The sequence below is a fragment of the Zootoca vivipara genome, chromosome 6 (assembly GCF_963506605.1).
Source record: "Zootoca vivipara chromosome 6, rZooViv1.1, whole genome shotgun sequence".
NCBI lineage: Eukaryota > Metazoa > Chordata > Lepidosauria > Squamata > Lacertidae > Zootoca > Zootoca vivipara.
In genome coordinates this window covers 8112889-8140867 of record NC_083281.1, presented here as the reverse complement: position 1 = coordinate 8140867, position 27979 = coordinate 8112889, and the positions used below count along the sequence as shown (strand labels likewise).

Below are 27979 nucleotides of genomic sequence, written 5' to 3'. Positions count from 1 at the left end.
TGCGCGCCTGGTCCTTCAGGGGCACATCTACTCCATTCAGGACCAGGGAGTCCCCCACACCCACCTGCCCCCTACCCCCCCCCCCCCCAAGAACAGTACTTCTGTCTTAAATTCTCCCTCCCTAACTTTTCCCTCCTCTTTCTGATGCAGGCAGGACAAGCTGAAGGTTCACATGAGGAAACATACCGGCGAGAAGCCCTACCTGTGCCAGCAGTGTGGGGCGGCTTTTGCCCACAACTACGACCTGAAGAACCACATGCGCGTCCACACGGGCCTGCGCCCCTACCAGTGCGAGAGCTGCTTCAAGACTTTCGTGCGCTCCGACCACTTACACCGGCACCTTAAGAAGGATGGCTGCAACGGGATCCCTTCCCGGAGGGGGCGCAAGCCCCGAGTGAGAGATGCGTCCGCCCCTCCCGCCCCAGCTTCCAACCCCGACGATGGGAGCCTTGCGGGTGGTGAGGAGGAGGCCCATGAAACGCAGGATGCGACTGCGCCGCAGGACGGCTTAGAACAGCACTTTGACGAGAGTTCGAGCGCCAAAGCGGCGTCGGGGAGTTTGAATGTAGGGGGGGAGAAGTCCGAGGGCGAAACGCAAGAACTCTCCTAAAAAAAAAAACCAAAAAGAAAAGGAAAGAAACCCGAAACGAGAAAAAAAAAGGTGTCACAAAATCTAGTTATAACTTTCCTCCAGTTCCTCTTTTAAAATATGGTTTCCTCGCTCTTTTTGGGGGCGAGGAAAAGAATAGCCTTATAAGTCTATAATATATATATATATATCTTGTTTGTGATCTTCCCCATAATAATAGGCAGTTCGTTGTACCCCTCTCGTTAGCCGCAGATTAATTTTGAAGGTTTTTGTTTTTTCTGCCCGGGGGTGGGGGTGGGGTGGGGGAGATGTTTAGAGGAAAAGGTTTGGAAACCGGGTTGGAGGGGAAGAGAGAGGGTCTATTAAATACAAGACGAAGCTTCCAGAGTTTTTAGTTTGTTAAACGTTTTAAAACATATATATATGTGTATATATAAATATATATTATATTGGAGATTTTATCTATTTTAGCAAGCATAATGTTCCAAAGGAACAAAAAAAGCAGGGAGATAAATTGTGTTGGCGGCTTGAGGAATCAATGAATTGGTGGGGTGGGCTGGGGTGGGGGGAAACTTCTTCTTCCTCTCCCCACCCCCCTAGCCTCCCCACCCCCCATCCTGAAGGTGCTCATTTTTTTTCCAGATAATGCCCATGGAGCTTTTAAGTTTTCTCAAGGGTTTTGTTTTGTAGTGGGGTAGCAAATTTTGGAGGAAGACCTTTCAGCCTCTGGGTTCCTGGCGCTGTCTAAATGCAAATCTCTGGGCCACTGACTCTCCCTCTGTACGAGTCTTGGAAGACTTTGGGGGGGGGGTCACATTCTTGATTTTTCCATTGCAAGATCCCATAAATCCATCCTTGCAAATCGACGGAGGTGGATTTCCTGTGCTGCAAATTTAGGCCGGTTAAAATTTTATTTTTTGAAAGGCTCGCAGATTTTTAAATAATCTGTTCGCCATTCCTGCTGGGCGGACGCAGACCCCCAACCCCTGGTCGTAAAAGGGGTGGGGTGAGGAGGCTGCGCCGGCAGCTCTCCCACCCAAGCACGTCGAGGCTAGAATTCACCTACGTTAGTAGGTGTCAAATTTATCCCGTCGGCAGCATAGAATTGTGCGGCCCCATCGCTTAGCTTGCAAACTGCAGTTCTCAAACCAGTGGAAGGCAATTTCTCCCACATCTGCTGGTTCAAGGATATCCCCAGCCCCTCTTGGCTCGCAAATTCCGAATCGTTCATCTGGTCCACATTCGACTTGGCTTCTGTTAAAGATCTCCCCTCCCCCCTCCCCCCCCCAGCATTTGAGTCATCAATTGGCCTGACTCTGCTGGAGACTCTGATCCAACCTGCCAACAACTTTTGTTGATTAAAAGTTTGCTATTTAGCATTGCTCCAGTGGCATTTTGTGTGCCCTGTGGAATGAAACCAAATTTCGTTCGCGGGTAAAGTAAGTTGCCGCACAAATAAAAGAGTCGGGGCTGTCTCTACTCAGGGCTGAACCCATTTAAATTGAGGGTCATGTCTAACTCGGGCTCATTAATTTCTACTCTGAGTAGAATTTGGCTGGAAACAGCCCTTTCGGGTTCAACAATTCGCTGTTGCAGTCCTTAAACACAGCACGGTGCCTCTTCCAGCCTGCAAAACGCATATTGCATATTTAAGGGCATATTGTAACTAGACCTTATGCTTTGCAGGCAGGAAATTGCCCCGCATGGCCCAACTTTCTAAAATTCCCCTCTCCCCTGTGTGCTGACCTTGATTATAAATCACCCTTGCGGGAAACCTTAGTTCCAGTAACACAAGGATTTGGGCTGGCCGCTGTGGGAAATGCTCTCTTTTGAGTGCAGAAAACCTGGAGCTATTGCACCTTGACTTAAAAGCTTCCCGGGTAAAAAGAACAGGACTCCTTTAAAGGGTTGCAGGAGGGTTGCGGGAGCTTGTGATGACTTTAGCCTCCCTGCAGGGATTGCATTTTTGACCTCCTTGAGCACCTCAGGTTGGGGGGAGTCCTCCCTTTCCACCCCACGGGGCTCTTGCGTGTGTGAACATGCCAAGAGTTCTCATGGGGGGGCTTGCTGGCAGAAGGGCAAAATAGGCATGGCGGGGGGAATTTGCAAGGAGCAGCCATGAAACTTAGTTGGTGGCAATGCTATGGGTTCGGGCGGCCTCTGTGTCCAGAGTCCCTCTCTCTTTTTTGTTCAGTGGGGGGCAGTTCCCTGTGCCCCGTCCCCCCCTTCACCCCCAGTCCTCCTGCCCCGCAGATGCCTAGCACAAAAAAGCAAGCCAGGGCCAGCCAACGCACTGAAATGAAATTGGGGGTTAGTCAAGTAGGATGTAGCCTCCTCTCCCGCTTACGCCCCCTGAGTTATTGAGATTTTACGGAACCTCTCTAAAAAAAGAAAAGAAAAAGGGGGTATTGGTTTGGACCAAGGTGAGGTTTGTGGTCCAAGCTGTTTTCTGTGGTGACCCACCCCGAATCCTGTTTCCTAGACCAACCGTCTGATGTAGAAGAATAGCATTCTAGGTAACGCAGTGGCTGTTTTATCAGCTTTATCAGAAAAGCGTTAGCTCCCTCTTAAGCTAAGAAACCAAGGACACCTTTTTATCCATTTCAGAATTTTCTAAATGCACAGTTTTAAAAAAAAGATTCTAAAAGAGAGAGAGAGATTTAAGTCTTCTTCTTTTTCTTTTTTTTTTGCAAGCACTTTTAAAGATTTTTCGTTTAATTTAAATATGAAAGAAAAGGTGAACCATTTGGTCGAATGTAACCGAACAGGGGAGTGTGTGTATGTGTGCGTGTGTGTTTGTGAGGGGAAAGTGTGAGGGGGAGGAACAAAGAAAAATAAAATGGGTTGGGTGGGAAGACGTGGATGTTTTATTTAATATAGAAAAAAAGCAATAAAAAAAACCCCACACACAAAAAAAAGATTAGAAACTTAAGAAGTCTTAGCACTTTGAAATGGAACGGGTACTTTGAAATCACTTTATCTTAATTTAAAAGAAATATATATATCTATATATATATAAAAGAAAGAAACGAATATGTTTACACGTTGAAACCATCTTCTACAGAAAGAAATTTATTGTTGTTTGTTGTTTTTATTAAAATAATTCCTAAAATTGAATTTATTTTTGTAAGAGAAAAAACAAAACAAATGTATATATCTATCTATCTTATCTATATATTTGAGAGAGAGAGAGAGAGAGAGAGAGAAAGAAAGAGAGAGAGAGAGACTTAAAATGAAATCCACCGTTTTGGTTCGTGGATTTAGACCAGAAGCAAAGTGAAACGTAAAAAAATAAAATAAAATCGGGAGGACTGAAGTTAATTAGATTCTGTGACACAGCAAATTTTAGAGAAAAAAGTAGCCCTCGGAAGTGATTTGCACTTCGGAAAAACGCAAAATACAAAAATGGAAGCTTGAATTTTTAGGCAGGAATCATTGGGTTATTTTGTGTATGGTTTCTCCACCCCAGCCCTCTTTTTTTTCCCTTTCCCCTTTTTATGTCTTACTGCCAGTGCTGGCCTGTACGTTTTCTAATTGGTTTTCCCCTCATCCGGCACAACCATCATTTCCAGGACCACCACCCTCAGGTGAGGAGATTTCGAGACCTTGGTTCCAACCGCCCCAAAATCTGTTTTCAATCGGGTTCGGGGCTCCATTCGATGGGTGACATCGCAACTTGGCTCATATTTGTGCCAGCTTTCCTTCCAAATGCTTTCCCCCCGGCTCTTGCACACCCACACACCCAAAAAAAACCCCTCCAAATTGAGAACAATGAGCTTTTAAGAGCGGTTGGTTTGATTTCCAAATTCGATGTCCTGTTTCATTTGCCATTCCTCAACTCTCGCCCCCCCCCCATGTTCTTTGGGTTAGCCTCGCTCATCCCTCCTTTGGGAGAACAGGGTTCCGATCCACGTTTGGACCTTCAAAGCTGATCAAGACCGAAGCGAATTAAGGGATGCAGAGAGGGGAGGGAAGAGCCCGTTTCCCCATGGAATATGTGTGGGTGTGAGCCTGGTTTTCAGGACTCAGAGAATAAAAGATCTCCACTTCCCCAGCCCAGGGGGAAAGGAGAAGGGGGGGAAGAGCCAATTTGGGAGCCGGCAGGAAAAGTCTGGTTGGGAAACAGTGGTGAAAGATACCCGAAAGCTGGTGATCCGAAGGCAGCGTTCAATGCTGTGTAAAACGGCTTCCATCTTGGTTTCATAGTTTGGGACTGGGTGCAAAGTCCATGAGGGTCTTGAATTAGGAGCACATCCCGTTTTAAGCCGTGACTCCGCTTCCGTAACCACTCTTGCAAACGGGCAGAAAAAAAACTTTTCAAGGGTGTGTTTCTGTTATAAAACAAAAAAAAAACAAAAAAAAAACCCCTGCAAATCAAATGGCTTTTTAAAAAAAATACCAACAGCAAATTTGTTGGACAAACGCTGCTTTGGGATCTTTCCATCGTTTTTATGGATCCGGCCCATTCAAAGCAAATTGGAGGAGGTCCTGGCACTTGGATGGTTGTGGCCCCATCACCGACCCACCCCCACCCCCCAAAAAACCCATATTTCTCTTCCATAGAGAACCTCGGCTTAGCACTGACTTAAAAATGATTGCATATGCAAAAATTAGCGTGGACTTTGTAAATAGATAGATACATGAGATTCTTTATTGTAATCAAAAGTTGTGGTATCTCTACCAGTTTGTTTTACACCTTCTGTTTCCATGACTGTTTATGTTTTGTGTGTATTTCCCCCCCTCTCTCCGCACCCCACCCCCTCCCCATCCAAAATCTCTCTCCCCACTTCTCAAGCCACCTAACAACCAATCAGTATCCAATATTCCCTAGCTCCATCAGTCAGTGCAAAAGACTTGTTTTATTTTTATTTTATTTTCTCTCTCTCTCTCTCTCTTCAAAGTCAGGGTGTTTTTGAACCATAGGAACAAGGAAAAAAGGGTGGGTTTTGTTCTTTGGGGTTTAATTTTATTTTGGGACACCTAAGAAATAGCAGCCAAATCCCTCTTCTCCCCACAACCACCACCTGCCCCCCCACACAGCATATTTCCTCCCAGCATCTCTTCAACCCCAGCATGCCTTGTAATCCCCAAGGGGTCCTGTCCTGCCCGGAAAATGGCAGAAGACCAGGTGGAATTGGTCTGACCAGTTCTAAAATCTGTGTCCAGTCCCTGTGAGCATTTGAGGCTGAGAACCGGGGGGCCCCCTTGCTGTGCACTGCTCTCTCTCCCCCCCCCAATAGTTAGCCTTTGCACAAACCGCTATTGCAAGCTTGGGCCCCGAGGAGACGCCACAATATATATATATATTTTTGGCTTGCCCGGCATCCCCGTACAAATCCCTCCCAAGCATGACCCTCTCCGTATCCCTCTCACCTCCTCCATCTCAAGAGTTTCCTCCCCATTTCAGTCTCTGCAGAGCTTCTGCCGGGGGGGGGGGGCACCTCCTGCGGCCACCTCCTCAATGCTTGACCAATGACCGCTGGCTTCAACCGCCACCCCCTCTTTCCCAAGGAGTCCTGCGAACTGTACGTAGTTCTGTGTTAGGGGAAAGGCCAACAGGGGGGGTTGGGGATATCTCTTCAAGGGAACGTTCTCATCACCCTCGCCCAAACTACAGTTCCCACGACCCTTCGGAAAAGAAAGCGTGGCCGTTGCGGCGGAACCCATCGGTTGGCTTCGCCGCCTATATACCTGTCCTGATCCCATTAATTTTATTTCTTTTTTTTTCATTTTCCTGAGCAGAGATACCGCACCTTGTTTGTTAGATGAACTTCCGCGCACCCCCCCTCTCCCCTCCCCGCCGCCCTCAAAAGGGTAAGGGGGCGCGGAACGGGGTCCGATGTTCGTTGCTTGGTGTGGGGGCTAAGCTTCGAGCGAGTGAGTGCTGGCAACACTTTAACACAAGCCTTTGAAGCGTTTGCACTAAAAATAAAAATAAGAGAGAGAGAGAAAAAAAAACGAGAGAGAGAAAATTATGTACCTTCTCCGTGTAGGGAGGCCTTGACCTCTGAATACATTTTGCCTTAACCTTCTTATTCCTTCTTTGTACAAGTGATCACACACACACACACACACACACACACACACACACACACACACGGACATCTCTTCGCATGCAAGGTTTCTCTTCCTCGAATCACATACTGTATATAAGGTGTTCGGATTTTTTTTTTAAAAGAAAATATTATTTTTATTATTATTTTATTTTTTTAAAAAAGATGCAGGTTGTGATAAAGTGTTGCCAAAGAAACTATTGGTTATATTACCGTATTTCAGGAAAAAAAGAAGAAGGAAAAAAAAACCTAATGCTTCTAAACGACAGCAGCGACAAAAATAATGATGATGATGATAATACACATAACAGACATGTTTCCCTTATTGGCTGGGCTGTTTTCGTGTTTTTTCTGTTTTTGAATTTCACGATCCAAAAAAAACTTAATTTATCAAATGTTAATTTCAAGTGGTTGAAGCTGTATTTTTTCAGGGCATGTGTATGTCTTCTACGTCGGCACCTTCTCTAATCCTTCCCGCCTCCCTTCCATTGCTGTCCTGCTGACTTCCAGCCATTGGAGTTTTAGGAAAAGCCGAGTTGCTTGCAAAATGTCTGTGGGGGAGCCTCCATGCAGAGACATCTTTGTAAATGAGTGAATTCCATTGCAAAAAAGAAATCAAAAGGGGGGTTGGAAATAGTTCTATCGAAAGTCTATTTGGCCCAATAATGACCGAAGGGGTTTCAGTCTGAGAAGCGAGAGCTTTTTGCAACTCTCTGCGGGATGCAGGGCGGAGGGGGGGGGGCGTTGCTGCACAGATTTCCCGCTTCCTGCCGACCTGGAAGGGACACACAGACCCTCTCGTTGCCGTTGATCCTGTGACAGCCGTCAATCTTTCTGTTTGCACCTTCCCACCCCGCTGTATAAGCTGCTTTTTTGACAATTCTTCCACTGGCAAGCTGGCATTGGCTGTTTCTTGCAAACCCGTGTCGTTTGTGTGAATGTAAAGTGGACCAAGGTGAGGTGGGGCGGGGGAGTTTCGTGGACATGGGAAAGGGGCAGCTGCATTGTCAAGAGGCGTTGCAGGAGCAGAGGGGGAGACAGATTGCCACCCTCCACCCCCCAGCTAAGATCAGAAGTGGTAGATCTCTAGGGCATCTGATCTAATTTCCGAAATAAATTCTTACCCTCTTTGGCTCAGGCCGTGAGGTTCTCCGTACTGGGGCCCACCTGGAAGGGAACCTCTGCAACTGGGTTGGCCTGCTAAAATTGATTGCACCCCAGAGTGAGGAGTTGGTGGGAACCTACCGTCATGAAGTTGGGGGTTCCCTGGGTTCCCACGAACTCTTCCTCGCCAACACTTGAGTTTCCATGTGTTGGGTCCACCTTCTAGCAAACCCCGTTGGTTCTTAAGTGTTCCTCGTCTCCAAAAAGGAGACCTCAGTTGGCGAGACCTTTTGAGAATTTGCTGGTCCAAGTGGAGGAGAGATGGAGAGAGGGACCTGGGCCCAGTTGACGCCGGCATTTTGCCAATTTCCTCCTGCGTGGAGGAGAAAAAGCAGGTTCTCAAATTGCGGCAGAGATGACCTGGCCGCTTCTTGCCCGCCCCTTGCCCGTGGTCCTGAATTTTCGGAGAGGGCTTTGGTTTGGCTAAGCTGTGCCCACCCCCACTCCCTGCTCGCCTCAGCCCAAACCCACAAAAAATAAGAAGCCTTAAGCAGAAAAGGAGGAAACAGCGTCTTGAAAAATGTCTTAAAGACTTTCCTTCTTTTGCACTAACGCTGACCCGTTGAATCCAATGGGGGATTATTGTTCTGTTGCACTTTAAAAAAAAGAGAGAGGAAAAGTTGGAGACTGTTTGCAAAAAAAGAAAAGGGCAGGGACTTGAGATATGTGTGTTTTTTTAATTGGGGGTGTGTGTGAATTGATGTACGGAAAGGGATTGTCTGCTTTAGGGGGTGGGGGCTTCCTTCTTTATTCACTTTAGACCTGATTATTCTCTCCAGTCTTTGTTTTCCACCTGAGACATTTCATAAAGAGCTGTATGGAATAGCTGCTTAGGTTTACTGAGGAAGCGGAACAGAAATGGAGGGTGGGGTTCCCCCCCCCCCCGCCGTTGGTGGCTAAGGTTGCAGGGTGGGTGGGTTGGAGAATCTTCCATGCTTCCAAAAAAAAATTGATTTGGCCTTAATTCATCTCTTCTTCTCCCATGGCTTCAGTCGAAGTCGTCGGGAAAGGCCTGCCATGATTCTTCCGCGTCAGCGATGCGAGACATATATCGAAAGCCTCTTGCCGACCCCCCCACCAAGTTCTAAGTGCTACCCTATAAATGCGCTGCTTTCCCGTCTTCTCTCCAGGTCAGGCAGCCCGACTCTATTTAAAAATGAAATCTATAGATCTATTTATATTTTCAACTTAATGTCTATAAATTTTTAATTTAAGTTAAGAAGAGCACCCCGGAGTGTTCTTGTTGATGCTGGGGGGGGGGGGGTTGGGGGTGCTGTTTTTTTTTAAAAAAAAAGTTCTTTGTAAGAGCACTTTGCTAGCTTTTTCGCATTTAGTTCCATACCCCCTTGAAAGCTCCCTTTTCTCATCCTTTGGAGAGCATTGGCGAGATGCTTCACTGAAGCTTCTCAGAAACTACTGCATCTGAAGTCATTCCGCAAGCGGGAACGGCTTCCGCTCGCGAAGCAGAACTTCCCCTCTCTCTACTCCCCCTGTGTGCGCCCCCCAAGATCCCCCCCCAATCCACTCCAGATGGTTTTAGGAACCCACAGAGCAAATTTGGGGGCATGCCGGGTGGCGGAGAGGAGAGGGGGGGGCATTTAATTGCACAAGCGTAAGCTGTTCCGCTTGTGGAATGACTTACGAGTGTCCCAACCTAGGGAGAGTTCAAACGTCATTCTGGAAGCAGGTTTTTTGTTCATTCTTCTAGACCAGGCACCCCCCCCCCCAAAAAAAACCTTCGGCCCTCCAGATGTTTTGGACTACAGTTCCCATCTTCCCCAACCACTGGTCCTGTTAGCTAGGGATCATGGGAGTTGTAGGCCAAAACATCTGGAGGGCTGCAGTTTGGGGATGCCTGTTCTAGACACCCAATTGTTCAGGTGCACCCAGAGGTGGGGGGGCCCTAAGGCCCTCCTTGCTGGGTTCAAAACCCCAGCAGCTTCAGGAAATGTTCAGGGAAGAGGAGGGGAACTGCCTGGTTCAGCATCCTCTTGAGAAGGGCCGCGGCTTCTCCACCTCTTGTGGTATGCGAAAGGTAAATGCAGAGCTTGCGTCCGGTGTCTTGGGCCCCACCTTGCTTAATAATTTCTTCCTGCTGTTGTTGCTGTTGCCATCGTCGTTAGCTATACAGAGAACGATCTAGGCAGAGCACTCTATAATTTTTTTAAAAAATCAAAAAAAATCCATATTTTAAAAACGCCGCCACGAACCCTTAAATGACTAATTTACTGTTGTCGAACAAGGCAAAGCTAAGCACAGGGGGGGGGGGGGGAGAAAGACATTCCAGAGATTGTATGTTTGATAAGGGGTTTGCTAGGGGAGGGGGAGTCAGAAAATTGAGTACAGAAAAAATATCTATATATAGATAGATATAAATATATATATAATATAAAATGCACTTTTTGCGGGGAGGGGGCTTAAAACAAATATATAATCAGTGACTTTTTTTCTCCCCATTCTTGTATTTTTTTTTATAAAAATACAACAACAACCCACTTATGAAGAGTGTAATAACCCCAATGTTGATTAAGTATATATAGATATATTTCTTCTCTCGTTATTTTCCTAAGCTCCGGCGGTTTAAAGCTGTTCTGAACCGAAGATGCAAAGAACGATGAGAAGCCAATTTTCTGGTTACAAAGAGCTACTGACCGTGCCCAGTGGGGTTTATCCATGTATGGATAGTTTTCTTTGAATGGCTAACCCCTCGGTACTTTTTCAGGAAACTGATCTCCAAAGCTCCCTTGGAAGTTTGCATCGCACCATGGTATTCCTCAGAGTAAGCCCATTGAAATGAATGGACCCAAGATAGCCACGTCCATAAATGTCAGTGGGTTTCCTCTGAGGAGGGCTAACGTTTGATGCAGCCCCGGGAGCCAATGGCGCAACCATTGGATCTTGTCTGAAGAGTAATAGAAACAGCTTGCCAGCTTCTTTTGTGGAGACCCAACTTTTCAACCTGCTTTGGAAACCAAAAGAACCCCAGTTCCCACCAGCCCCATGGCGGCAGCTTAAGTTTCGGCAACATTTGGGCAGGGAAGGTCGCATCCCGGGCACCCTGCTTTGTAGCCAGCTAGGTCCTCCTCAGAGTAGACTCGTTGAAATGAATGGACCGAAAGTTATCCATGTTTATTAATTTCAGTGGTATCGAAGTAAGATTCTTTGAGTAGGACTAACATTGAACACAACCCCTATACGTACCGGTATATATACAGTGGTACCTCGAAAGTCGTACGGAATCCGTTCCGGAAGTCCGTTCGGCTTGCAAAATGTTCAGGAACCAAGGCGCGGCTTCCAATTGGCTGCAGGAAGCTCCTGCAGCCAATCGGAAGTCCCGCCAGATGTTTGGGTTCCAAAGAACGTTCACAAACAGGAACACCCACTTCTGGGTTTGCAGCATTCGGGAGCCAAAACGTTCGACTCACAAGGCGTTAGGGAGCCAAGGTACAAGGGCGGGGTGGGGGGTGGGGGTTTAAACATAACAAACCATGCTCAGGATCAGATCTATGTGCATTGGGACTTTAGCTTTTTTTTGGCTGTGATTGTATGTGGGAGGTCCGGGTAGCAAAACAACAACAACGTGGATTTGCCTTCAGAAATAAAGATTAAAACTTAAGACGTAACCCTTAAAGCACATTTCCAAATTATATGTTTAAGGCTTGTTTCTTTTTTCTGGTCATATCCGCACCCTGCATTGAAAGCACAAGAATCCTGGAAACTGTAGTTCATCGCTCGGGGGGCTGTCGTTCCTAGTACCCTTAACAAACTACAACTCCCAGGATTCTTCATGGGAAGCCACGTGCTTTAAATGTCTACCCATGTGGACGCGATCAGAGTTTAAGGACACCTGCGCATCATACATCCTCCTTTTCCAAATTGAGGCAAATATCACCTGGTGGTGTGTCTCTTACAGTACCTGCTTTTTGACCAGAAGAAAGACCTCACCAGCCCTGAGCACGCATGCTGTTTAAAAAACCCCTAAAGCCAATAGCTGTATACTTCAGTGATTTCCCCAACAATTTTTTAAAAAGCATGGATTTTGGCAGGGTGATTCGGATATGCAGCGCTTGCGAAGCTAGTGTCTCACTGTGTCAAAGTCAACTTGTAATGACTCTGTGCCGTCTGAAAAATCCAGCTATGTCAATCGGCTTGGCTTCCATTGATGCGGAGCAGAATCCATTGGAAACTGCTCTGGGCACGCAGTTGCCCGAGGTTGCAAGTGGTGGATGCAAAATGGCTCAGCAGCCCTTGGCAGATGCGTCAATATTTGCATAGACTGGTTTATTAAACTCTTCCAGTTGATCTTACTACCGACGTCCAACAAGGCCTTTGCAACCCAAGGCACAATGGGTTGCGTCCCATGTTAGTCCTACTCAGAGCAACCTCGTTGATGAACCGGAGGCTCAGTTTATTCCATTGGGTGTACTCTGAACTGGCTACAGCCCGATATCTCCAGGCGCGTCACCTCGTGCAGGATTCTCTTTCCAGATCTTCCCAAAAAAACAGACCGTCCGCAAAATGTGTTGCATGGATCGGATGAGAGAACAGGGCATCCGTGCGGCTGTTGCTCCCGCAGTCGTCTTCCACGGGTCGGGTTGAGGAACGACTTCCCTTCCTTGACCCGATCCGAGCTAACTGCAAACCATCGCTGCTCGTCGAGTTGTCCTCGCGTTTCCCGGCGGGCGGGAATCCTTGCAGCAGCAACAGCGGCCTGCTCTCAACCCAGCTCAAGCCACAACGGCCAGCCGTCCCCTTAAATCAGGGAGGAGAGAAACAGTGGCTGGTTGTTGCTGGGCTGCAACTCCCATGATCTCTGGCCATCAGCCCATTCCTTTTAGCCTTTCCTCGGCACCCCTCTCCTGGTCGAACTCGGGAGGAGAGAAGTTAGGAAGTGACACCTGTTGGGCATGCAGAAGGAGGGATGGGTGAGAGTGGCAGTGGCTCTTGGGACTGGAGACATTGACTAGCCTCTACTTGACCCCTTTCAACTCTGGGAAAAACAACTTCTGAGCTTGGACAAAGTCTCTTTTTTTTTCTAGCATGTTACCAAGCCATTAGATTCTTTCTGGTGTGCTCTGATGAGCTCAGGGAGAAGGAAGCCATTTTCTTCTGCTGTGCCTCCTGTCTTCGTTCCTACCAGTTCTCACTGGTTTTGCACCAGTTTGCAGACCAACTGGTCCTGGCCCATCGTGGTAGTGCTATTGCCCCCCACCCCCTCGGTTCCTTTTCCTGGTTTGGAACCGGTTAAAACTCCGGGCGTTTTGGGGGCGACCGCGGCCTAACGAGCGCCATGTTCTTTACCAAAACTCCACCCGTGACGAATTCCTGAGGAAGAAAGATGGAGCAGAATCTCCTGTCGCGGTTTGTAGTTAAGGAACTTAAGCCAAAGTGAGAAGCGGTGGGATACCGTAGGTGTTGGTTTTCTTAGCTTCGCTGAGAAAAACAACGGATAAAAAGGTGCCTTCATGTATTAAAGGTTTTTTGGGGGGGGATTTGATGGGTGGGAAATGGGAGGACTCGCGCCTCCCTATATAGGAGTGGCTGCAAATTGGTTGCAGTTCTATATTATAAAAGGGTTTCCGTCGCCCCAATATGAGGTGGCCCATTCTTCATCATGTCTCCACCGCCTTGAAACGTTATTTTGGGGGGCTCTTAACCCCCATATTTACCTGTCATGGACTCTCTTCCTCCTCAGGATTTGTGGGAATCACAAAACAGCTCGGGGAAAGGCTCAGTGTCCTTGTGAGATGAAGGGTGCATGCAATTAAATTAACTCCTGGATTCTCCTTGGAAGAACGCAGAGCCAGGAAGATGCTGCCCAAGGATTCTTGCTTCCTCTTTTGCAAAAAAAAGGCTGCTCTCAGGGTCTCTTGGTTGTGAGCTGTTGAAACCAGCTTGAAACTGGTTTTGGATGCTGCCCGTCGCTCCTGCCCAAAGGACCCCCAACCCACCCCAACCCAAATCCCATGTTATCTCAGTTATGCATCAATTGCCCCAATAATGCATCTTGTTCATTAAGACATGTTTTTATAGCTGGCCTTTTCTTTCGAGAGGTGGGAAATGGCTGAAACGAAAGATTTCTCTTCTTCCCTGCAAAAACAAACAAACTTGCCATCCCTCAGAAACTTGTTCAGTGGCTTGTTCATACATTTGCGTACTTGCTTCCTTTTCTGCAATCGTTTCTTTCGGAGATAAATTTACCCCTCTCAGTTCTTGAATGCGCTCTTCCCTGCAATAATTTTGCAGGCTTCACCACCACCCTAACTCCAAATCATCTTTTTTCCTAAGATGGCATTGAGAGTCCTGTGGATATAGGACCCTGGGTCAGATTCTGCTCCGCTGTGAAGTTTCTCCTCTTAATGTTCCTTTTCGTCTTTTCTCCTTTTTGCTCTCTCTCCCCCCCACTCACCCACCGCTTTCTTCTTCGTTGTCTTCTTCTTCTTCTTCTTCTTCTTCTTCTTCTTCTTCTTCTTCTTCTTCTTCTTCTTCTTCTTCTTCATCTTTTTCAACTGTTTGGACCCTTGCTTTGAGGGTAGATAAATTCAGGAAGGGTTGAGGATTATGTAGGGAGACTTTAGCATTTTCTCATATTAATACATATTTTTAAAATAATTAATAGGCACCCAGGTTTCGTATCCAACACTAATTTCAGGCTTGTGGGGGAGGGGGGTGGAGAGAGAGAGAGATTCCTTCTCTTTCCCTGGATGTTTTTGTTTTTTGTTTTTTTGTTTTAAATAGAATTTACACACAAAGAAAACAAAAAAAAGTTCCATTCGAATTTCTTCTATTCTTCAGGATTGGTTGTTGACTAAAAATTGAATCAATTGTATGTTCTTTTTCCATATATTGTACTGTAATAGAGAACTGTTAATTTTTTGCACTAATAGATTTCTTTTCTCTCGAATCCTGGCTTTGTCTCCTTTTACTTGTCTGGGTTTGTTTTGCCTGAGCAAGGACGGGTTTGGTGGTCTCTCTAACCATTGGGCCGTATTGCCTGCTGGCTGGACACTTGCAAACACCACCCATAGCCTGGAACTGGAATGCACAATGAATTGCAGCAGCTGATGAGATCAGAGGCCTCTTGGCTTACGAATTACAGAATCATAGAATCATAGAGTTGGAAGGGACCCAAGGGTCATCTAGTCCAACCCCCTGCAATGTAGGAACCTCAGCTAAAGCATTCATGACAGATGGCTATCCAACCTCTGCTTAAAAACTTCCAAGAATGGAAAGTTGACAACTTCCCGAGGCAGACTGTTCCACTGTCGAAATGCCCCTTCTAAGATGGTACTGTTCAGCCCCTGCCATAATAATAATACCGTAATAATAAAAATAAATTCCCAATGAAATATTAAAGGTAAATGGTAAAGGGACCCCTGACAGTTAGGTCCAGTCGCGGACGACTCTGGGGTTGCAGCGCTCATCTCGCTTTACTGGCTGAGGGAGCCAGCGTACAGCTTCCAGGTCATGTGGCCAGCATGACTAAGCCACTTCTGGCAGACCAGAGCAGCGCACGGAAATTCCGTTTACCTACCCACTGGAGCAGTACCTATTTATCTACTTGCACTTTTTGGAGTGCTTTCGAACTGCTAGGTTGGCAGGAGCTGGGACCGAGCAATAGGAGCTCACCCCATCGTGGGGGTTCGAACCGCCGACCTTCTGACCCGCGTTGCCCAATGGAATATTAAAACACGCTACAAACATCAAACATTACAAACTTCCCTAAACAGAGCTGCCTTCAGATGTCTTGTAAAAGTCAAGTAGCAGTTTTTATTTCCTTGACATCTGATGGGAGTGCGTTCCACAGGGAGGGCGCCACCACCGAGAAGGCCCTGTAACCTCACTTCTCACAGTGAGGAAACCGCCAGAAGGCCCTCGGAGCTGGACCTCAGTGTCTGGGCAGAACAATGGGGGTGGAGACGCTCCTTCAGGTATACTGGGCTGAGGGCATTTAGGACTTTCAAGGTCAGCACCAACACTTTCAATTGTGCTCGGAAACGTACTAGGAGCCAATGTAGGTCTTTCAGGACTGGTGTTACATGGTCTCGATGGCCACTCCCAATCACCAGTCTAGCTGCTGCATTCTGGATTAGTTGTAGTTTCTGAGTCACCTTCAAAGGTAGCCCCACAGAGAGCGCATTGCAGTAGTCCAAGCAGTAGATAACCAGAGCATGCACCACTCTGGTGAGACAGTCTGCGGGCAGGGAGGGTCTCAGCCTGCGTACCAGATGGAGCTGATGGACAGCTGCCCTGGACACAGAACTGACCTGCGCCTCCATGGACAGCTGTGAGTCCAAAATGACTCCCAGGCTGCGCACCTGGTCCTTCAGTGGCACAGTTACCCCATTCAGGACCAGGGAGTCCTCCACATCTGCCCACCCCCAGTCCCTTCTTCACACAGCACATATGAGCCAGAAGTTTTGCTTTTAGGAATTATAGGGACAGAACTACCTAAATTGTATAGAAATTTATTTGTGTACAATAATTATTTGTCTACAGCGGCAAGAATGCTACTTGCCCCAAAATGGAAAGAAGCAGAAGTCCCAGCAAAGGAAGAATGGATACAAAAACTTACGGGAATATGCAGAAATGGCGAAACAGGAAGAATAAGAAATTGAGATAACAAACTTTATAAAAGAATGGAAATGGTTTATTGAATATTTACAGATAAATTGCAAACAGATTAAAAACATTGGCAGGATTATTGTTAACAACCTGCAGTTTTGTAAGAGTATTTAAAGTAGATAATTAAATGAGCAAATAAAATGAATTTGGATATGCAGAAGATATTTTAAAAAATTTTTTAAAAAAAGTTAAATATATACAGTATATATATATTTGTACTGAGAAATGTTTTTTTTTCTTTCTGACTATCCGTTGAATAAAGTATTTTGATTGATTGAAAATAAAATTTAAGGAACCACAGAAAGGGGGGAAGGAAACCAAACTTTGTAATGTTAAAATGATTGTAAAACTAATGAAATGTATAAACCTGAAAAGTATAAATAAAAACTTTATATTAAAAAGAGAGAGAGGCGGTGGAACAGGCTCCCTTGAAATGTGGAGGACTCTCCCTTCACTGCAGGTTTCGAAGCACAGGTTGGATGCCCATCTTTCAAAGACTGTTTCAGCTGAGATTCCTGCATTGCTGGGGTCAGACTGGATGACCCTGGGATCCCTCTTCTACAAACTATGGAACTCGCTCCCACAGGAGGCAGGGATGGCCACCAGTTTGAATGGTCTCCAAAGAGGGTTGGACACACTAAATGCGGGAGAAGCCTATCGATGGGTACAAGCCACAACGGCTACGCTCTTCCCTCCGTGAGGCAGAAACGCAGCCGCTTCTGCATATCCGTTGCTGTAAACTGCGGAGGAGGAAAAAATGGAAAACGAGCGAGGTCCCAACTAAAGAAGAATGGCGACTTAAGCAGATGAAATATGTGCAGCTTGCAGACTTAACATACAGAACAAGAGAACAAGAAGAACATACATTTTGAGAAAATTGGAAGCGTTTATTGAATGGGGGGTGGGCGGGCTGCGTACACCTGAAAACGTAGCAGCATTAAGATAAATTCAGCAGTGTAAATAAGTTTCGATGAATGCAGTGGTGGAATACTGGATTGTTTATTACAGGGGTAGGCAACCTAAGGGCCGTGGGCCAGATGCGGCCCAATCGCCACCTCACTCCGGCCCGCGGACGGACCGGGAATCGGCGTGTTTTTACATGAGTAAAATGTGTCCTTTTATTTGTGGGGCATAGGAATTCGTTCGTTTTTTTTCTTCTTTCCAAAATATACCGGTAGTCCAGCCCACCACATGGTCTGAGGGACGGGGGATGGTGAAAAAGGTTGCTGACCCCTGGTTTATCAGTTTTTGTAAAATATGTAGGGAGTCATGATATGCAAAATGGACCAGGGAAAGAGAAGAAGGGAAGTCATTGATATTTTAAGGGTGTTTAAATGAGTATTTTGAATTGTAAAACAGAAAATTTAATTGTGTGTGTGTGTGTGTGTGTACGTGTACATGCATGCATGCATGCATGCATACATACATACATACATACATACATACATATAGATATATATATACACCGTAGGAGGAGAGAATTGCTCGACTAGATGGGTCCTTCGCCTCATCCAGTTTAGGGAGCTGGGTATGTTTAGCCTGGAGAAGAGAAGGCTAAGAGGTGATATGATAGCCATGTTCAAATATATAATAAAAGGATGTCATATAGAGGAGGGAGAAAGGTTTTCTGCTGCTCCAGAGAAGCGGACACGGAGCAATGGATTCAAACTACAAGAAAGAAGATTCCACCTAAACATTAGGAAGAACTTCCTGACAGTAAGAGCTGTTCGGCAGTGGAATTTGCTACCAAGGAGTGTGGTGGAGTCTCCTCCTTTGGAGGTCTTTAAGCAGAGGCTTGACGGGCATATGTCAAGAATGCTTTGATGGTGTTTCCTGCTCGGCAGGGGGTTGGACTGGATGTCCCTTGTGGTCTCTTCCAACTCTTTGATTCTATGATTCCTGCGTTCTGTATGGATCTTATATATAGATCTGAACTTGCAAAACCTGCCTTTTCAGTTTATTATTGGGCTGGGCATCATGCCATGGCCAATATCCCTGCGCGCGCGCACACACCGGTCTTAAAGGAGCTTTCCTGGCGCTCGTCACACTAAGCTGCTTGGCCAGGGGTGGCGCGAAGTGAGCGCAACTTGATGCTGGATTGGAGACACACGGGCTGGTTTCTAATCTGTCTTTTGCGCGGATTATAACCTGTGAGACTCTGCTAATGCCGGCGCTCACAGCAGGCTAAGAAGCCCGGATAGGGACGCCTCCGGGTTGCGGGCGGGGTGGGGGGGTGGGAGAGAGATGCAATCTGTCGCCCAGGAAGGATTGCCAAGCAGATGGTGACAAATTGGAGGAGGGGGGGGCGCCCCATTTGTGCGCGCAAAATAAGCCAAGGCAATTGGCACCGAAAGGAGGACCCCCCCCCAGACAGTTAAAAGCACTACGATCCTACTTGAAATAGCCGCGCCTTCAAAATCTTGGGAAGTGCAGGTTTACTTAAGGATGCTGAGAGTTGTTAGGGGATCGTGCCCGACCCCCAATTCCTCTCCCGGAGCTACAATTCCCCAGAGTTTCCTGGGAAGAAAGACTGGTTGTTAAACCACTCTGGGAAGTGTAGTTTTGTGACTCTTAAAAACATTTTGTGTGTGTGTCTCTCTCCCCCCCCCCAAAAAAAAATTTCTTTTGCGTTTTAATCTTTATTGGTTTTTAAATGCATCACAGTTATCTTTCTCCATCTGAAATATACACAAAAGAAATACTGAATTGTTGGAAATAAAGTAGCGTTATATAATAAAGTATTGAGACTTCCCTCCTAAAAAAACAAAACATTTTGGGCTCCTTTGGGGAGGGAGGGAGGGAGGGAGGGCAGGATATAAATTTAACCATCCTTATTTTCTTCGGATTGCTGTTGTTGTTGTTTTAATATATGCCGCTGTTCGTAAAAAACAAAAACAAAACCCAGAGTGGTTTACAACAGTTGTGTATGAAATCATACAATAAAAACTATAAATAGATTAGATAGATAGATAGATCATAGCTGCCAAGTTATCCCTTTTTTACAGGGATTTTCCCTTATGCTGAATAGGCTTCCTCGCGAGAAAAGGGAAAACTTGGCAGCTATGAGATAGATAGATAGATGATAGATAGATAGATAGATAGATAGATATAGATATAAATGCACACACACTTAAAATCAGAAATCAGTTAACATTTGTGGAAGGGTGTATTCTTCACTTCCCTGCATAGTTTTCAGCAGGCATATAAAAGTTGGCACAGAAGGCTAAATTTCTAGTGGCAGAGCATTCCACAGGCCTTTGCCAACGATTAAAAGGTTTAATCTTGTCAGATCCTACCACTGTTAACAGTGCCATAGTGTGATGCTGAGCTCAGGCTGTGCCTTCTTGATTTCATCTGCACGCAGGATAAATGAGCCAAGTCAGAAGATAAGGGGTTCTTTCCCCTCTCGGCTCTTCGGTCAAAATGCACGTTGCACCCAGGGCAGGGCCTGCGAGATGTCCCAGCGTTCCAGGCCACCCAAAATGTTTTGGTGGCAAGCATTCCTAGCAAGGCTGCACAAGATCAGGCTGCGCAAAATCTAGATTGCGCCCGGTGCTGGGAGATCCACAGCTGATGGTTTTGTGCTTATATTAACAGCAGGGCTGAGCAGCCTTTTTAAAGAGAATCATAGGGTCATCTAGTCCCACCCCTGAAGTCACAGCTGAAAAATCCCTGACAGGTAGCCACCAAACCTCAGTTTAAAAACCTCCAGAGAAGCAGAGTCCACCGCCTTCAGAGGGAGTCTGTCCCGCTGTCAAACAAGCTCTTGACCCTCAGAAAGTTCTTCCTAATGTTCAGCCATAATCTATTTTCTTGTAATTTGAATCTGTTGGTTTGGATCCTGCCCTCTGGAGTGGAAGAAAGCAAGCTTGCTCCGTCTTCCGTGTGGCAGCCCTTTAGATATTGTAAGACAGCGATCTTTTCGCATCTCAGTCTCCCCTTTCCAGGCGAAACATACCCAGCTCCTTCCACCGTTCCTCATAAGGTTTGGTTTCCAGCCTCTGGGTCATTTTGGTCACCCACCTTCCAGCTTGTCTCATAACCTGGCCTCTTTGCCCACCGTGCTGTCCTTCCTACCCTGCTAGGTTGGATGGGCAGGCTCTTTCTAGGACCTGAGTGGGCTTAACTGATAAGGCAAACTCTCCAACCTGCAGGTTCTGTGGGTCCACAGGCAGGGCATCTGCGCATCAAGTTTAAGTCCCCAGTTTGTCCCTCGCAGCTCCCTGACATTACAAGGAGCCACAACACTTTCATGCACGGAACAGATATTTGAGAGTGGCTTGGTCAGGCTTGAGCTTCAGTACCCTGGAGAGTTCCAGCAGACCACTTTGCTCTGACTTGGTCTAACGCAGGTGTGGGGGACCTTTAGCCCTCTGCAGGTTTCCGAACTACAACCCCCATGATTCCTGGCCATTGGTCGTGCTTCTGGAGCTGCTGAGCATTGTAGTTCATCAGCCTGTGGAGGGGCAATGGCTCCCCACCCCTGATCTACAGTTTTTCCCAAACTTGGGTCTCCAGCTGTTTTTGAACTACAGTTCCCATCATCCCTGACTAGTGGTCCTGCTAGCTAGGGACGATGGGAGTTGTAGTCCAGCAATAGCTGGAGACCCAGGTCTGGGAAGCACTGGCCTAAAGGAATTAGTTCAAGCTTGCTCCATCTTCCCTTGAGATATTGGAAGATGGCTGTCGTTTCTCCTGTCAGTCTCGTCTTTTCCAGGCTAAACATACCCAGCTCCTTCAACCATTCCTCATAAGGCTTGGTTTCCAGACCCTGGATCATGTTGACCCATGTCAACATCCTTCTTGAATTGTGGTGTCCAGAACTGGACACAGGACTCCATGTGTGGTCCAGCCAAGGCAGAATAAAGTGGATCTGTTCCTTTCATTGAACTAGATCAGGCATCCCCAGACTTCGGCCCTCCAGATGTTTTGGACTACAATTCCCATCTTCCCTGACCACTGGTCCTGTTAGCTAGGGATCATGGGAGTTGTAGGCCAAAACATCTGGAGGGCCGCAGTTTGGGGATGCCTGAACTAGATAGCAGACTTATGTTGGTGGGCGAATCTGTCATTTTTTAAAATTTATTTCTCTCACTTTCCAGACTTAAGTTCAGTTCTCCATATTTTCAATATCAGTTTGTGAATATTTTTTTTTAAGTCTTCATGAACATTCACCAGCACTCGAGTCTTAATTGGTTTTTGTTTGTATGCAGATGTGCCTAACAGGCACATTTTTTTGCACAGCAATTTCCCAGATTTACAATGTGCTTTTAAAATTTTGTTTGCAGTGAAATGTGCACAGTTTCTCCCCCCCCCTTGCCTTTTAGCACATGCGTTTTTTCCCTGCCTGTCACTTGTGTGTGAATTTTGAATGGTGTCCGTTTTTCTGTTGGCGTCTTGTTCTGGAAGGGGCGTTTCCTGTACATTCGCCTTTAAATATGACCCGAATAAAATTTATTCTCAGCGGCAGTTAAGAGATGGAAGTCAGTTCCTGGGTCTGTCTGAACGCCTCTTGTGGGAGAATCCCATTCAGCGACTTCCTTTTCTTCCTTCTACCTGAGATGTTTCTGCTTCAACCTGCACCCGCCACCACCACCCCCGGCCCCTTCTGTTGTGTTGTTATATTAGCTTTACACCTTTTTTGGTGCAAAGGGCAAATGACAATGTTAAAAGATTAGTTTGTGTCATAAGCTTCCTATTTTTCGAGGCCGCTACAAGATTTAGGGGGGCTTATCTGGTGGGATTAAAAGCCAGTGTTATCTTCCTTAATGCCACTTAGTGGCCTGGATCTGCGATTTTCATTAAACAGCATCAGGAACAATTAGCAGGCAAGCAATTAAGGCCAGGCCTTGCGGGTGTATGTGTTTTTAAATAAAAACGAAGGCTTAGGCAATCAAGCAAATCGGTTTCTGTATTAGATCTCTAACAACGCACCCCCTGCCCCCCCCCAGTGTAAATTGGGAGATTGAAACTAAGCCCCATATGTATTTCTATATTGTGGGTCCACTGCATGCAAAATTAAAGTAAAGGTTCAAAAACACAGTTAAACGATTAAAAAACAACAACAACTCAACAACTGTCACTATGGACACAGTTTATTGTAATAGAATCATAGAATTAGAGCAGGGAGGGACCCCGGGGGCATCCAGTCCAACCCCCTGCAATGCAGGAATCTGCTTGCCCAACATGGGGCTCAAACCAACGGCCCCGCGATTAAGAATCTCATGCTGCTTTGAGGAAAGGTTGAAGGAACTAGATGTACTCTGTCTGAAGGTGAGACGACTCCAAGGGTAAATTCAGAGTCCCTTTCACATTTATTTCTTTTAATGCAATACTTGGGGTTGTACCTGACCTGAGCCATACTCAGAGGAGACCCAGTGAAATCAATGGGGTTGATTGACTAGCATGCATTGAAAAAAAATCAATGGATGCCAGTTAGTTGCATCCATTGATTTGACTGGACCAGTTTGGGGAAGGTAGTGGAATGGGGAGCTATATTGTGGCTGCACGTCAGGCTCATAATGAGAGGGAAGGAATTCCTCTGGCAAGCAAATAACTTTCATGGTATCTAGAAGCACAAAAGCCCCCAAACTTATTTATTTCTCTGCAGTTCCTTACCTCTCTCTCGTTTGCAATTCCCAAACCAATTGCTGAGAAAACATTACCTTCGGAAGGGTTAACTTCCCTGCAAATTTCATCCACTTCTGATCAAAAGTTAGGTGTGTGTTTTTTTTTAAAGGCTCTCAGCACAAAAGCCCCTGCGCCTTGTTTACCTGTAATTTGCTCTATCCACTCTGGAGGCTTGGTAATTACTTCTGTCAAAATGTGGGGGGAGTTATAGCCTCCCCCACTCAAACATTGCCCAATAGTGATTTGTGGGAGAACAAAGCAGACCTGGATAGACCCTGACCTGAACGAGTCTCGCCCGGAAGCAGCCTGTTTTCTGAAGCGCCAACCCTGTGGTCAGGGTAATAATAATAATAATAATAATAATAATAATAATAATAATAATAATTTATTATTTATACCCTGCCCATCTGGCTGGGTTTCCCCAGCCACTCTGGGCGGCTTCCAACAGAAATATTAAAATACAATAATTTATTAAACATTAAAAGTTTCCCTAAACAGGGCTGCCTTCAGATGTCCTCTAAAAGTCTGGTAGTTGTTTTTCTCTTTGACATCTGGTGGGAGGGCGTTCCACAGGGCAGGTGCCACTACCGAGAAGGTACACCACTAGTTTATGCATGCACACCTCACAAACCCCTTTCCATCCTTTCTCTAGGAAGAAGCATAATCCTATTTAAATGACATATTCCAGCCAGGAAAAGGGATCTGAGGAGGCTGCACAGCCAGTGTGAGGTGTGGCCAAGTCAGGGGTGTGTGGCCTGCAGCAGGGGTATACATGTTGCAATTTACAGTTACTGACTTGCATGCATGAAAGGGTTAACTGGAACCCTGTGCTCAAGTTACCCAAGTGGGAGCGGCTTAGGCTCTCAACAGCCTCTGGTTCATCTTTCTCAGTCTTTTATAAGCAAAGTAAACTGAAACTCTCAACAAATGAGATTTTACAGTCTGCATTTTTGCTAACCAAAAGTTTGTGTGATCCTTTTTTGTAAGGAAACCATGTGTTTTCCCCATTTAATTCATTTGAAAACTGTTTATTATTATTATTCATTTCACTGCCAGCAGATGGAGATATGTTTGATGCAACATTTGGGGACTGTGAGTAAAACATTCTTCTTCTTCTTTTTTGGCAAAGTTAAGTGTCTGTGATTTATTCTAGCCTAAGCCTTTTTTGTGAGGAATATTTGTTTAAAGATGGGCAAGGGCCAATGCAAATCTAACCAAGTTTTAATGTGCTGAGAGCAATCGCCGTTGTGCTTAACTCTGGAGAGTAGGAATATCTCCTCCAAACCTCTCTCTCCAACAGCGTGGCCTGGAGGGAATCCCGAGGGCTGGATAGACAGGCGAACCTTTCAGCCCAGGCCTCCTCCAGAGAAGCAGCACCTAAAAAGAATGTCTTTTCCGTGAACCATGTCCGATGTAGAGGCTGCTGGCGGAGCCAAGCTGGGGAAGGCATCACGGATTAGCCTGGGCCAGGACGGGCGCGATCTGCAGCTGCGATCTGCTCCAGGCCGCCCAGTTGAGCCTCTTCTCAGCCTGGGATTTCTCCTTCCCTCCTCCAGAGAAGAAAGGGTGAGGCCAGGAGACAGCCGAGGGCATCAGGAGAGGAGGGAGCCCCGGCGGACAAGGTGGAGTCATGCCAGGGAGGCCAGGGTGGGCATATGGAGGGCAGCAGAGGCAGTAGCGGCCCGGAGAGCAGCAGCTGAGTCCGAAGAAAGTATATGGGTGGTAGTAGCCGAAATTCACCGCCATCCTGGGAGGAGGAAGAGGAGCAGGGACCAAAATTCACATTCACAGGAAACAGGCCCTTGGTGGGACAGCTTTGTGTTTATAGCTACAGTCGTACCTTGGTTCTCAAACTCGTTGGTACTCAAACAACTTGGAACCTAAGTGTTCCGGTTTGCAAACCTTTTTCAGAAGCCGAACGTGCTCCATTTTGAGTGCCACACTTCCGTTTTGAATGTTACGCTGAGGTCTGTCTGTTTTTGTGGTTTATTTTGCGTTCTTGCTTTTGCGGCTCGTTTTGTTTCGTTGTTGTGACCGTGTGGAACCCAGTTCAGCAACTGATTGATGGATTGATTGTGTGACTGCAGTACATTGTTTATTGCTTTCGTTTCATGGATCAATGGTATCGTTAGATAGTAAATTTAAAGTCAAATTGCTGTTTTAGGGGTTGTTTTTAAAAGTCTGGAATGGAATAATCCATTTTGCATTATTTTGATGGGAAAGCATGGCTTGGTTTTGGAACGAACTTCCGGAACGGATTAAGTTTGAGAACCCAGGTACCACTGAACAGTATTTATTTATACACTGTTTCATAGAAACATAGAATTGCCAGCTGGCCCAACCCCCTGCAATGCAGGACTCTTCTGCCCAATACATGGCTTGAACCCACCGCCCTGAGATTAAATTTCACTCTCTGCCTTTTCTCCGCAGATTGATAACAAAAGAGATTGGTTGTTTCCCAAGTTTTCATAGAAACATTTGTTGTGTTTCCACCCCACCCTTTTCTCCCATTGAGTTCAAGGTGGCTTACATCATTCTCCTTCTCCTCAATGAATTCCCCCAAACAACCCTGTGAGGTAGACTGGGCTGAGGGGCAGTGACTGGCCCCCAGATTCACAGGAGTTTCTTGGCCAAATGGGGACTTGAACCCTGTTCCTGGTCCGACCCTCTAACCGCTACGCCACACTGCTTTTTATAAAAGCGGTTCCCAGGATTTATGGGAGAAAGCATGTGCTTTAAGCGTTTGCTGTGGATGAATAGTTATCTCCTGCTTGGACTACTGCAATGCGCTCTACGTGGGGCTACCTTTGAAGGTGACTCGGAAATGACAACTAATCCAGAATGCGGCAGCTAGCCAAGACCACATAACACCGGTCCTAAAGGATCTACATTGGGTCCCAGTATGTTTCCGAGCCCCCTTCAAAGTGTTGGTGCTGACCTTTAAAGCCCTAAAACAGCCTCGACCCGGTAGACCTGAAGGAGCGTCTCCACCCCCATTGTTCAGCCCAGACACTGAGGTCCGGTACCGAGGGCCTTCTGGCGGTTCCCTTACTGAAAGAAGTGAAGTTACAGAGAACCAAGCAAAGGGCCTTTTTGGTAGTGGCGCCTGCCCTGGGAATGCCCTTTATTTAAAATGCATCTCTGGATATTTGTAGGGCATAGGAATTCATTCATTTCCCCCACCCTTTCAAAATATAATCTGCCCCCCCCCCACAAGGTCTGAGGGACAGTGGACCGGCCCCCTGATGAAAACGTTTGCTGACCCCTGGTTTAATGTTTTATTCTATTTTTGTATATGTTGGAAGCCACCCAAGAGGGACTGGGGCAACCCCATCAGATGAATGGGGTACAAATAATATCATAATTATTAAAGGTAAAGGGCCCCCTGACCATCAGGTCCAGTTGTGTCCAACTCTGGGGTTGCGGCGCTCATCTCACTCTATAGGCCGAGGGAGCCGGCGTTTGTCCGCAGACACCTTCCGGGTCATGTGGCCAGCATGACAAAGCTGCTTCTGGCGAACCAGAGCAGCGCACGGAAACACCGTTTACCTTCCCACCAGAGCGGTCCCTATTTATCTACTTGCACTTTGATGTGCTTTCGAACTGCTAGGTTGGCAGGAGCTGGGACCAAGCAACGGGAGCTCACCCCGTTGCAGGGATTCGAACCGCCGACCTTCTGATCAGCAAGCCCTAGGCTCTGTGGTTTAACCCACAGCGCCACCTGGGTCCCTATCATAATTATTATAAAATTATAATTAAAGAAGAACCCCACGGCTCATATCCGCAGCCCACATTTAAAGCATAGGACCTCCGCCCAAAGAATAATGGGAATTGTAGTTTCCCCTTTGCAGAGCTACAGTTCACACAGCATCCTTAACAAATGACAGTTCCCAGGAATCTTTGCAGAAAGCCGCCTGCTTTAAATGTCCTGTAAATGCCGGGCGGCGGGCGGACACAACTCGGCCTCTGCTGGACCACAAGCCCGTGTGATAACAGACCTTTTGCACCGGGATTGAACGGCCCTCGTCTTTTCCTTACCCAACCCCGAAGGAGTGCAGGTCCTTCCTTTGGTTCTGGGGAGGTCAAACTGAGGTCAGGCAGGAGGGATAAAGGTCTTATTCTTTGCATGAGCATTTGAGGGTTAATAGAGCCCATTAAAGGATAGGTGGAGTGGGGCTCATTCTGCATACGGTGCACGGAGAACCCGGGGCTGGGGGGAATAAATGGGGATTTGTTTGGCGCAAGAGCAGCGTCAAAGCCGCGGGCCTCTCACCTGCGGATCCTTCGCCGGGCTCTCCGCCGGTGGTAATCTCCCTTGGAGAAGTCCTCCAGGTTGGCCGGGTGGATGGCCCAGTAATGGCCTTTCCCGTTGTCGCTGCGGCCCGCTTTGATGAAGCACTCGTTCAGCGACAGGTTGTGCCTCACGCTGTTGCGCCAACTTTTCTCCTGCACGGAAAAGAAAAAGGAAGAAGAGGGGTGTTGGGGGATCATTCAGTTTGCAACCGAAGGGTTAACTCTGCCGCTGGTAAAATGGAGAATCCAGAATAGAGCACAGCTGGCTGGCTGGCACCCTGAACAGGAAAACTCCAGACTGCAACATTTTGTTGCACACCCCACTATTCAATATAACAATTTAACAGATTTAATAAATTAACCGTTCAATAACAACTTAATAAATAAAAAACAAACATTTCTCTTCAGCTGATTAACTTTCTACGGCTTTTTAAATGTTCTTTGTGGGAGGTGGGCTATTTTGTTTTTGTTTTATTATGTATTTTGTACGTATTCTCATTTTGTATTTTTTCTGTTGTGAACCGTCCTGGGATCTTCGGATGAAGGGCGGTATACAAATTTAATAAAACCAGCAAGCAAACAACAACAACAATAACCTAACTCCAAACCTTCTTTGTACAATCAG

The 27979-nt window shown here is 46.5% G+C and overlaps 1 protein-coding gene across 1 annotated transcript in view; it reads left to right on the top strand.

Annotated features, from left to right (window-relative positions):
* ZBTB7A (zinc finger and BTB domain containing 7A) overlaps nucleotides 1-11478 on the top strand; it is a 69337-nt gene extending 57859 nt beyond the window's left edge. Inside the window, exon 3 of the mRNA XM_035119295.2 lies at nucleotides 151-11478. Within this exon, the coding sequence (XP_034975186.2) occupies nucleotides 151-610 (460 nt within the window). The 3' untranslated portion in view covers nucleotides 611-11478. The remainder of the gene's footprint in view (nucleotides 1-150) is intronic.
* The last annotated feature ends 16501 nt before the right edge of the window (nucleotides 11479-27979 follow it).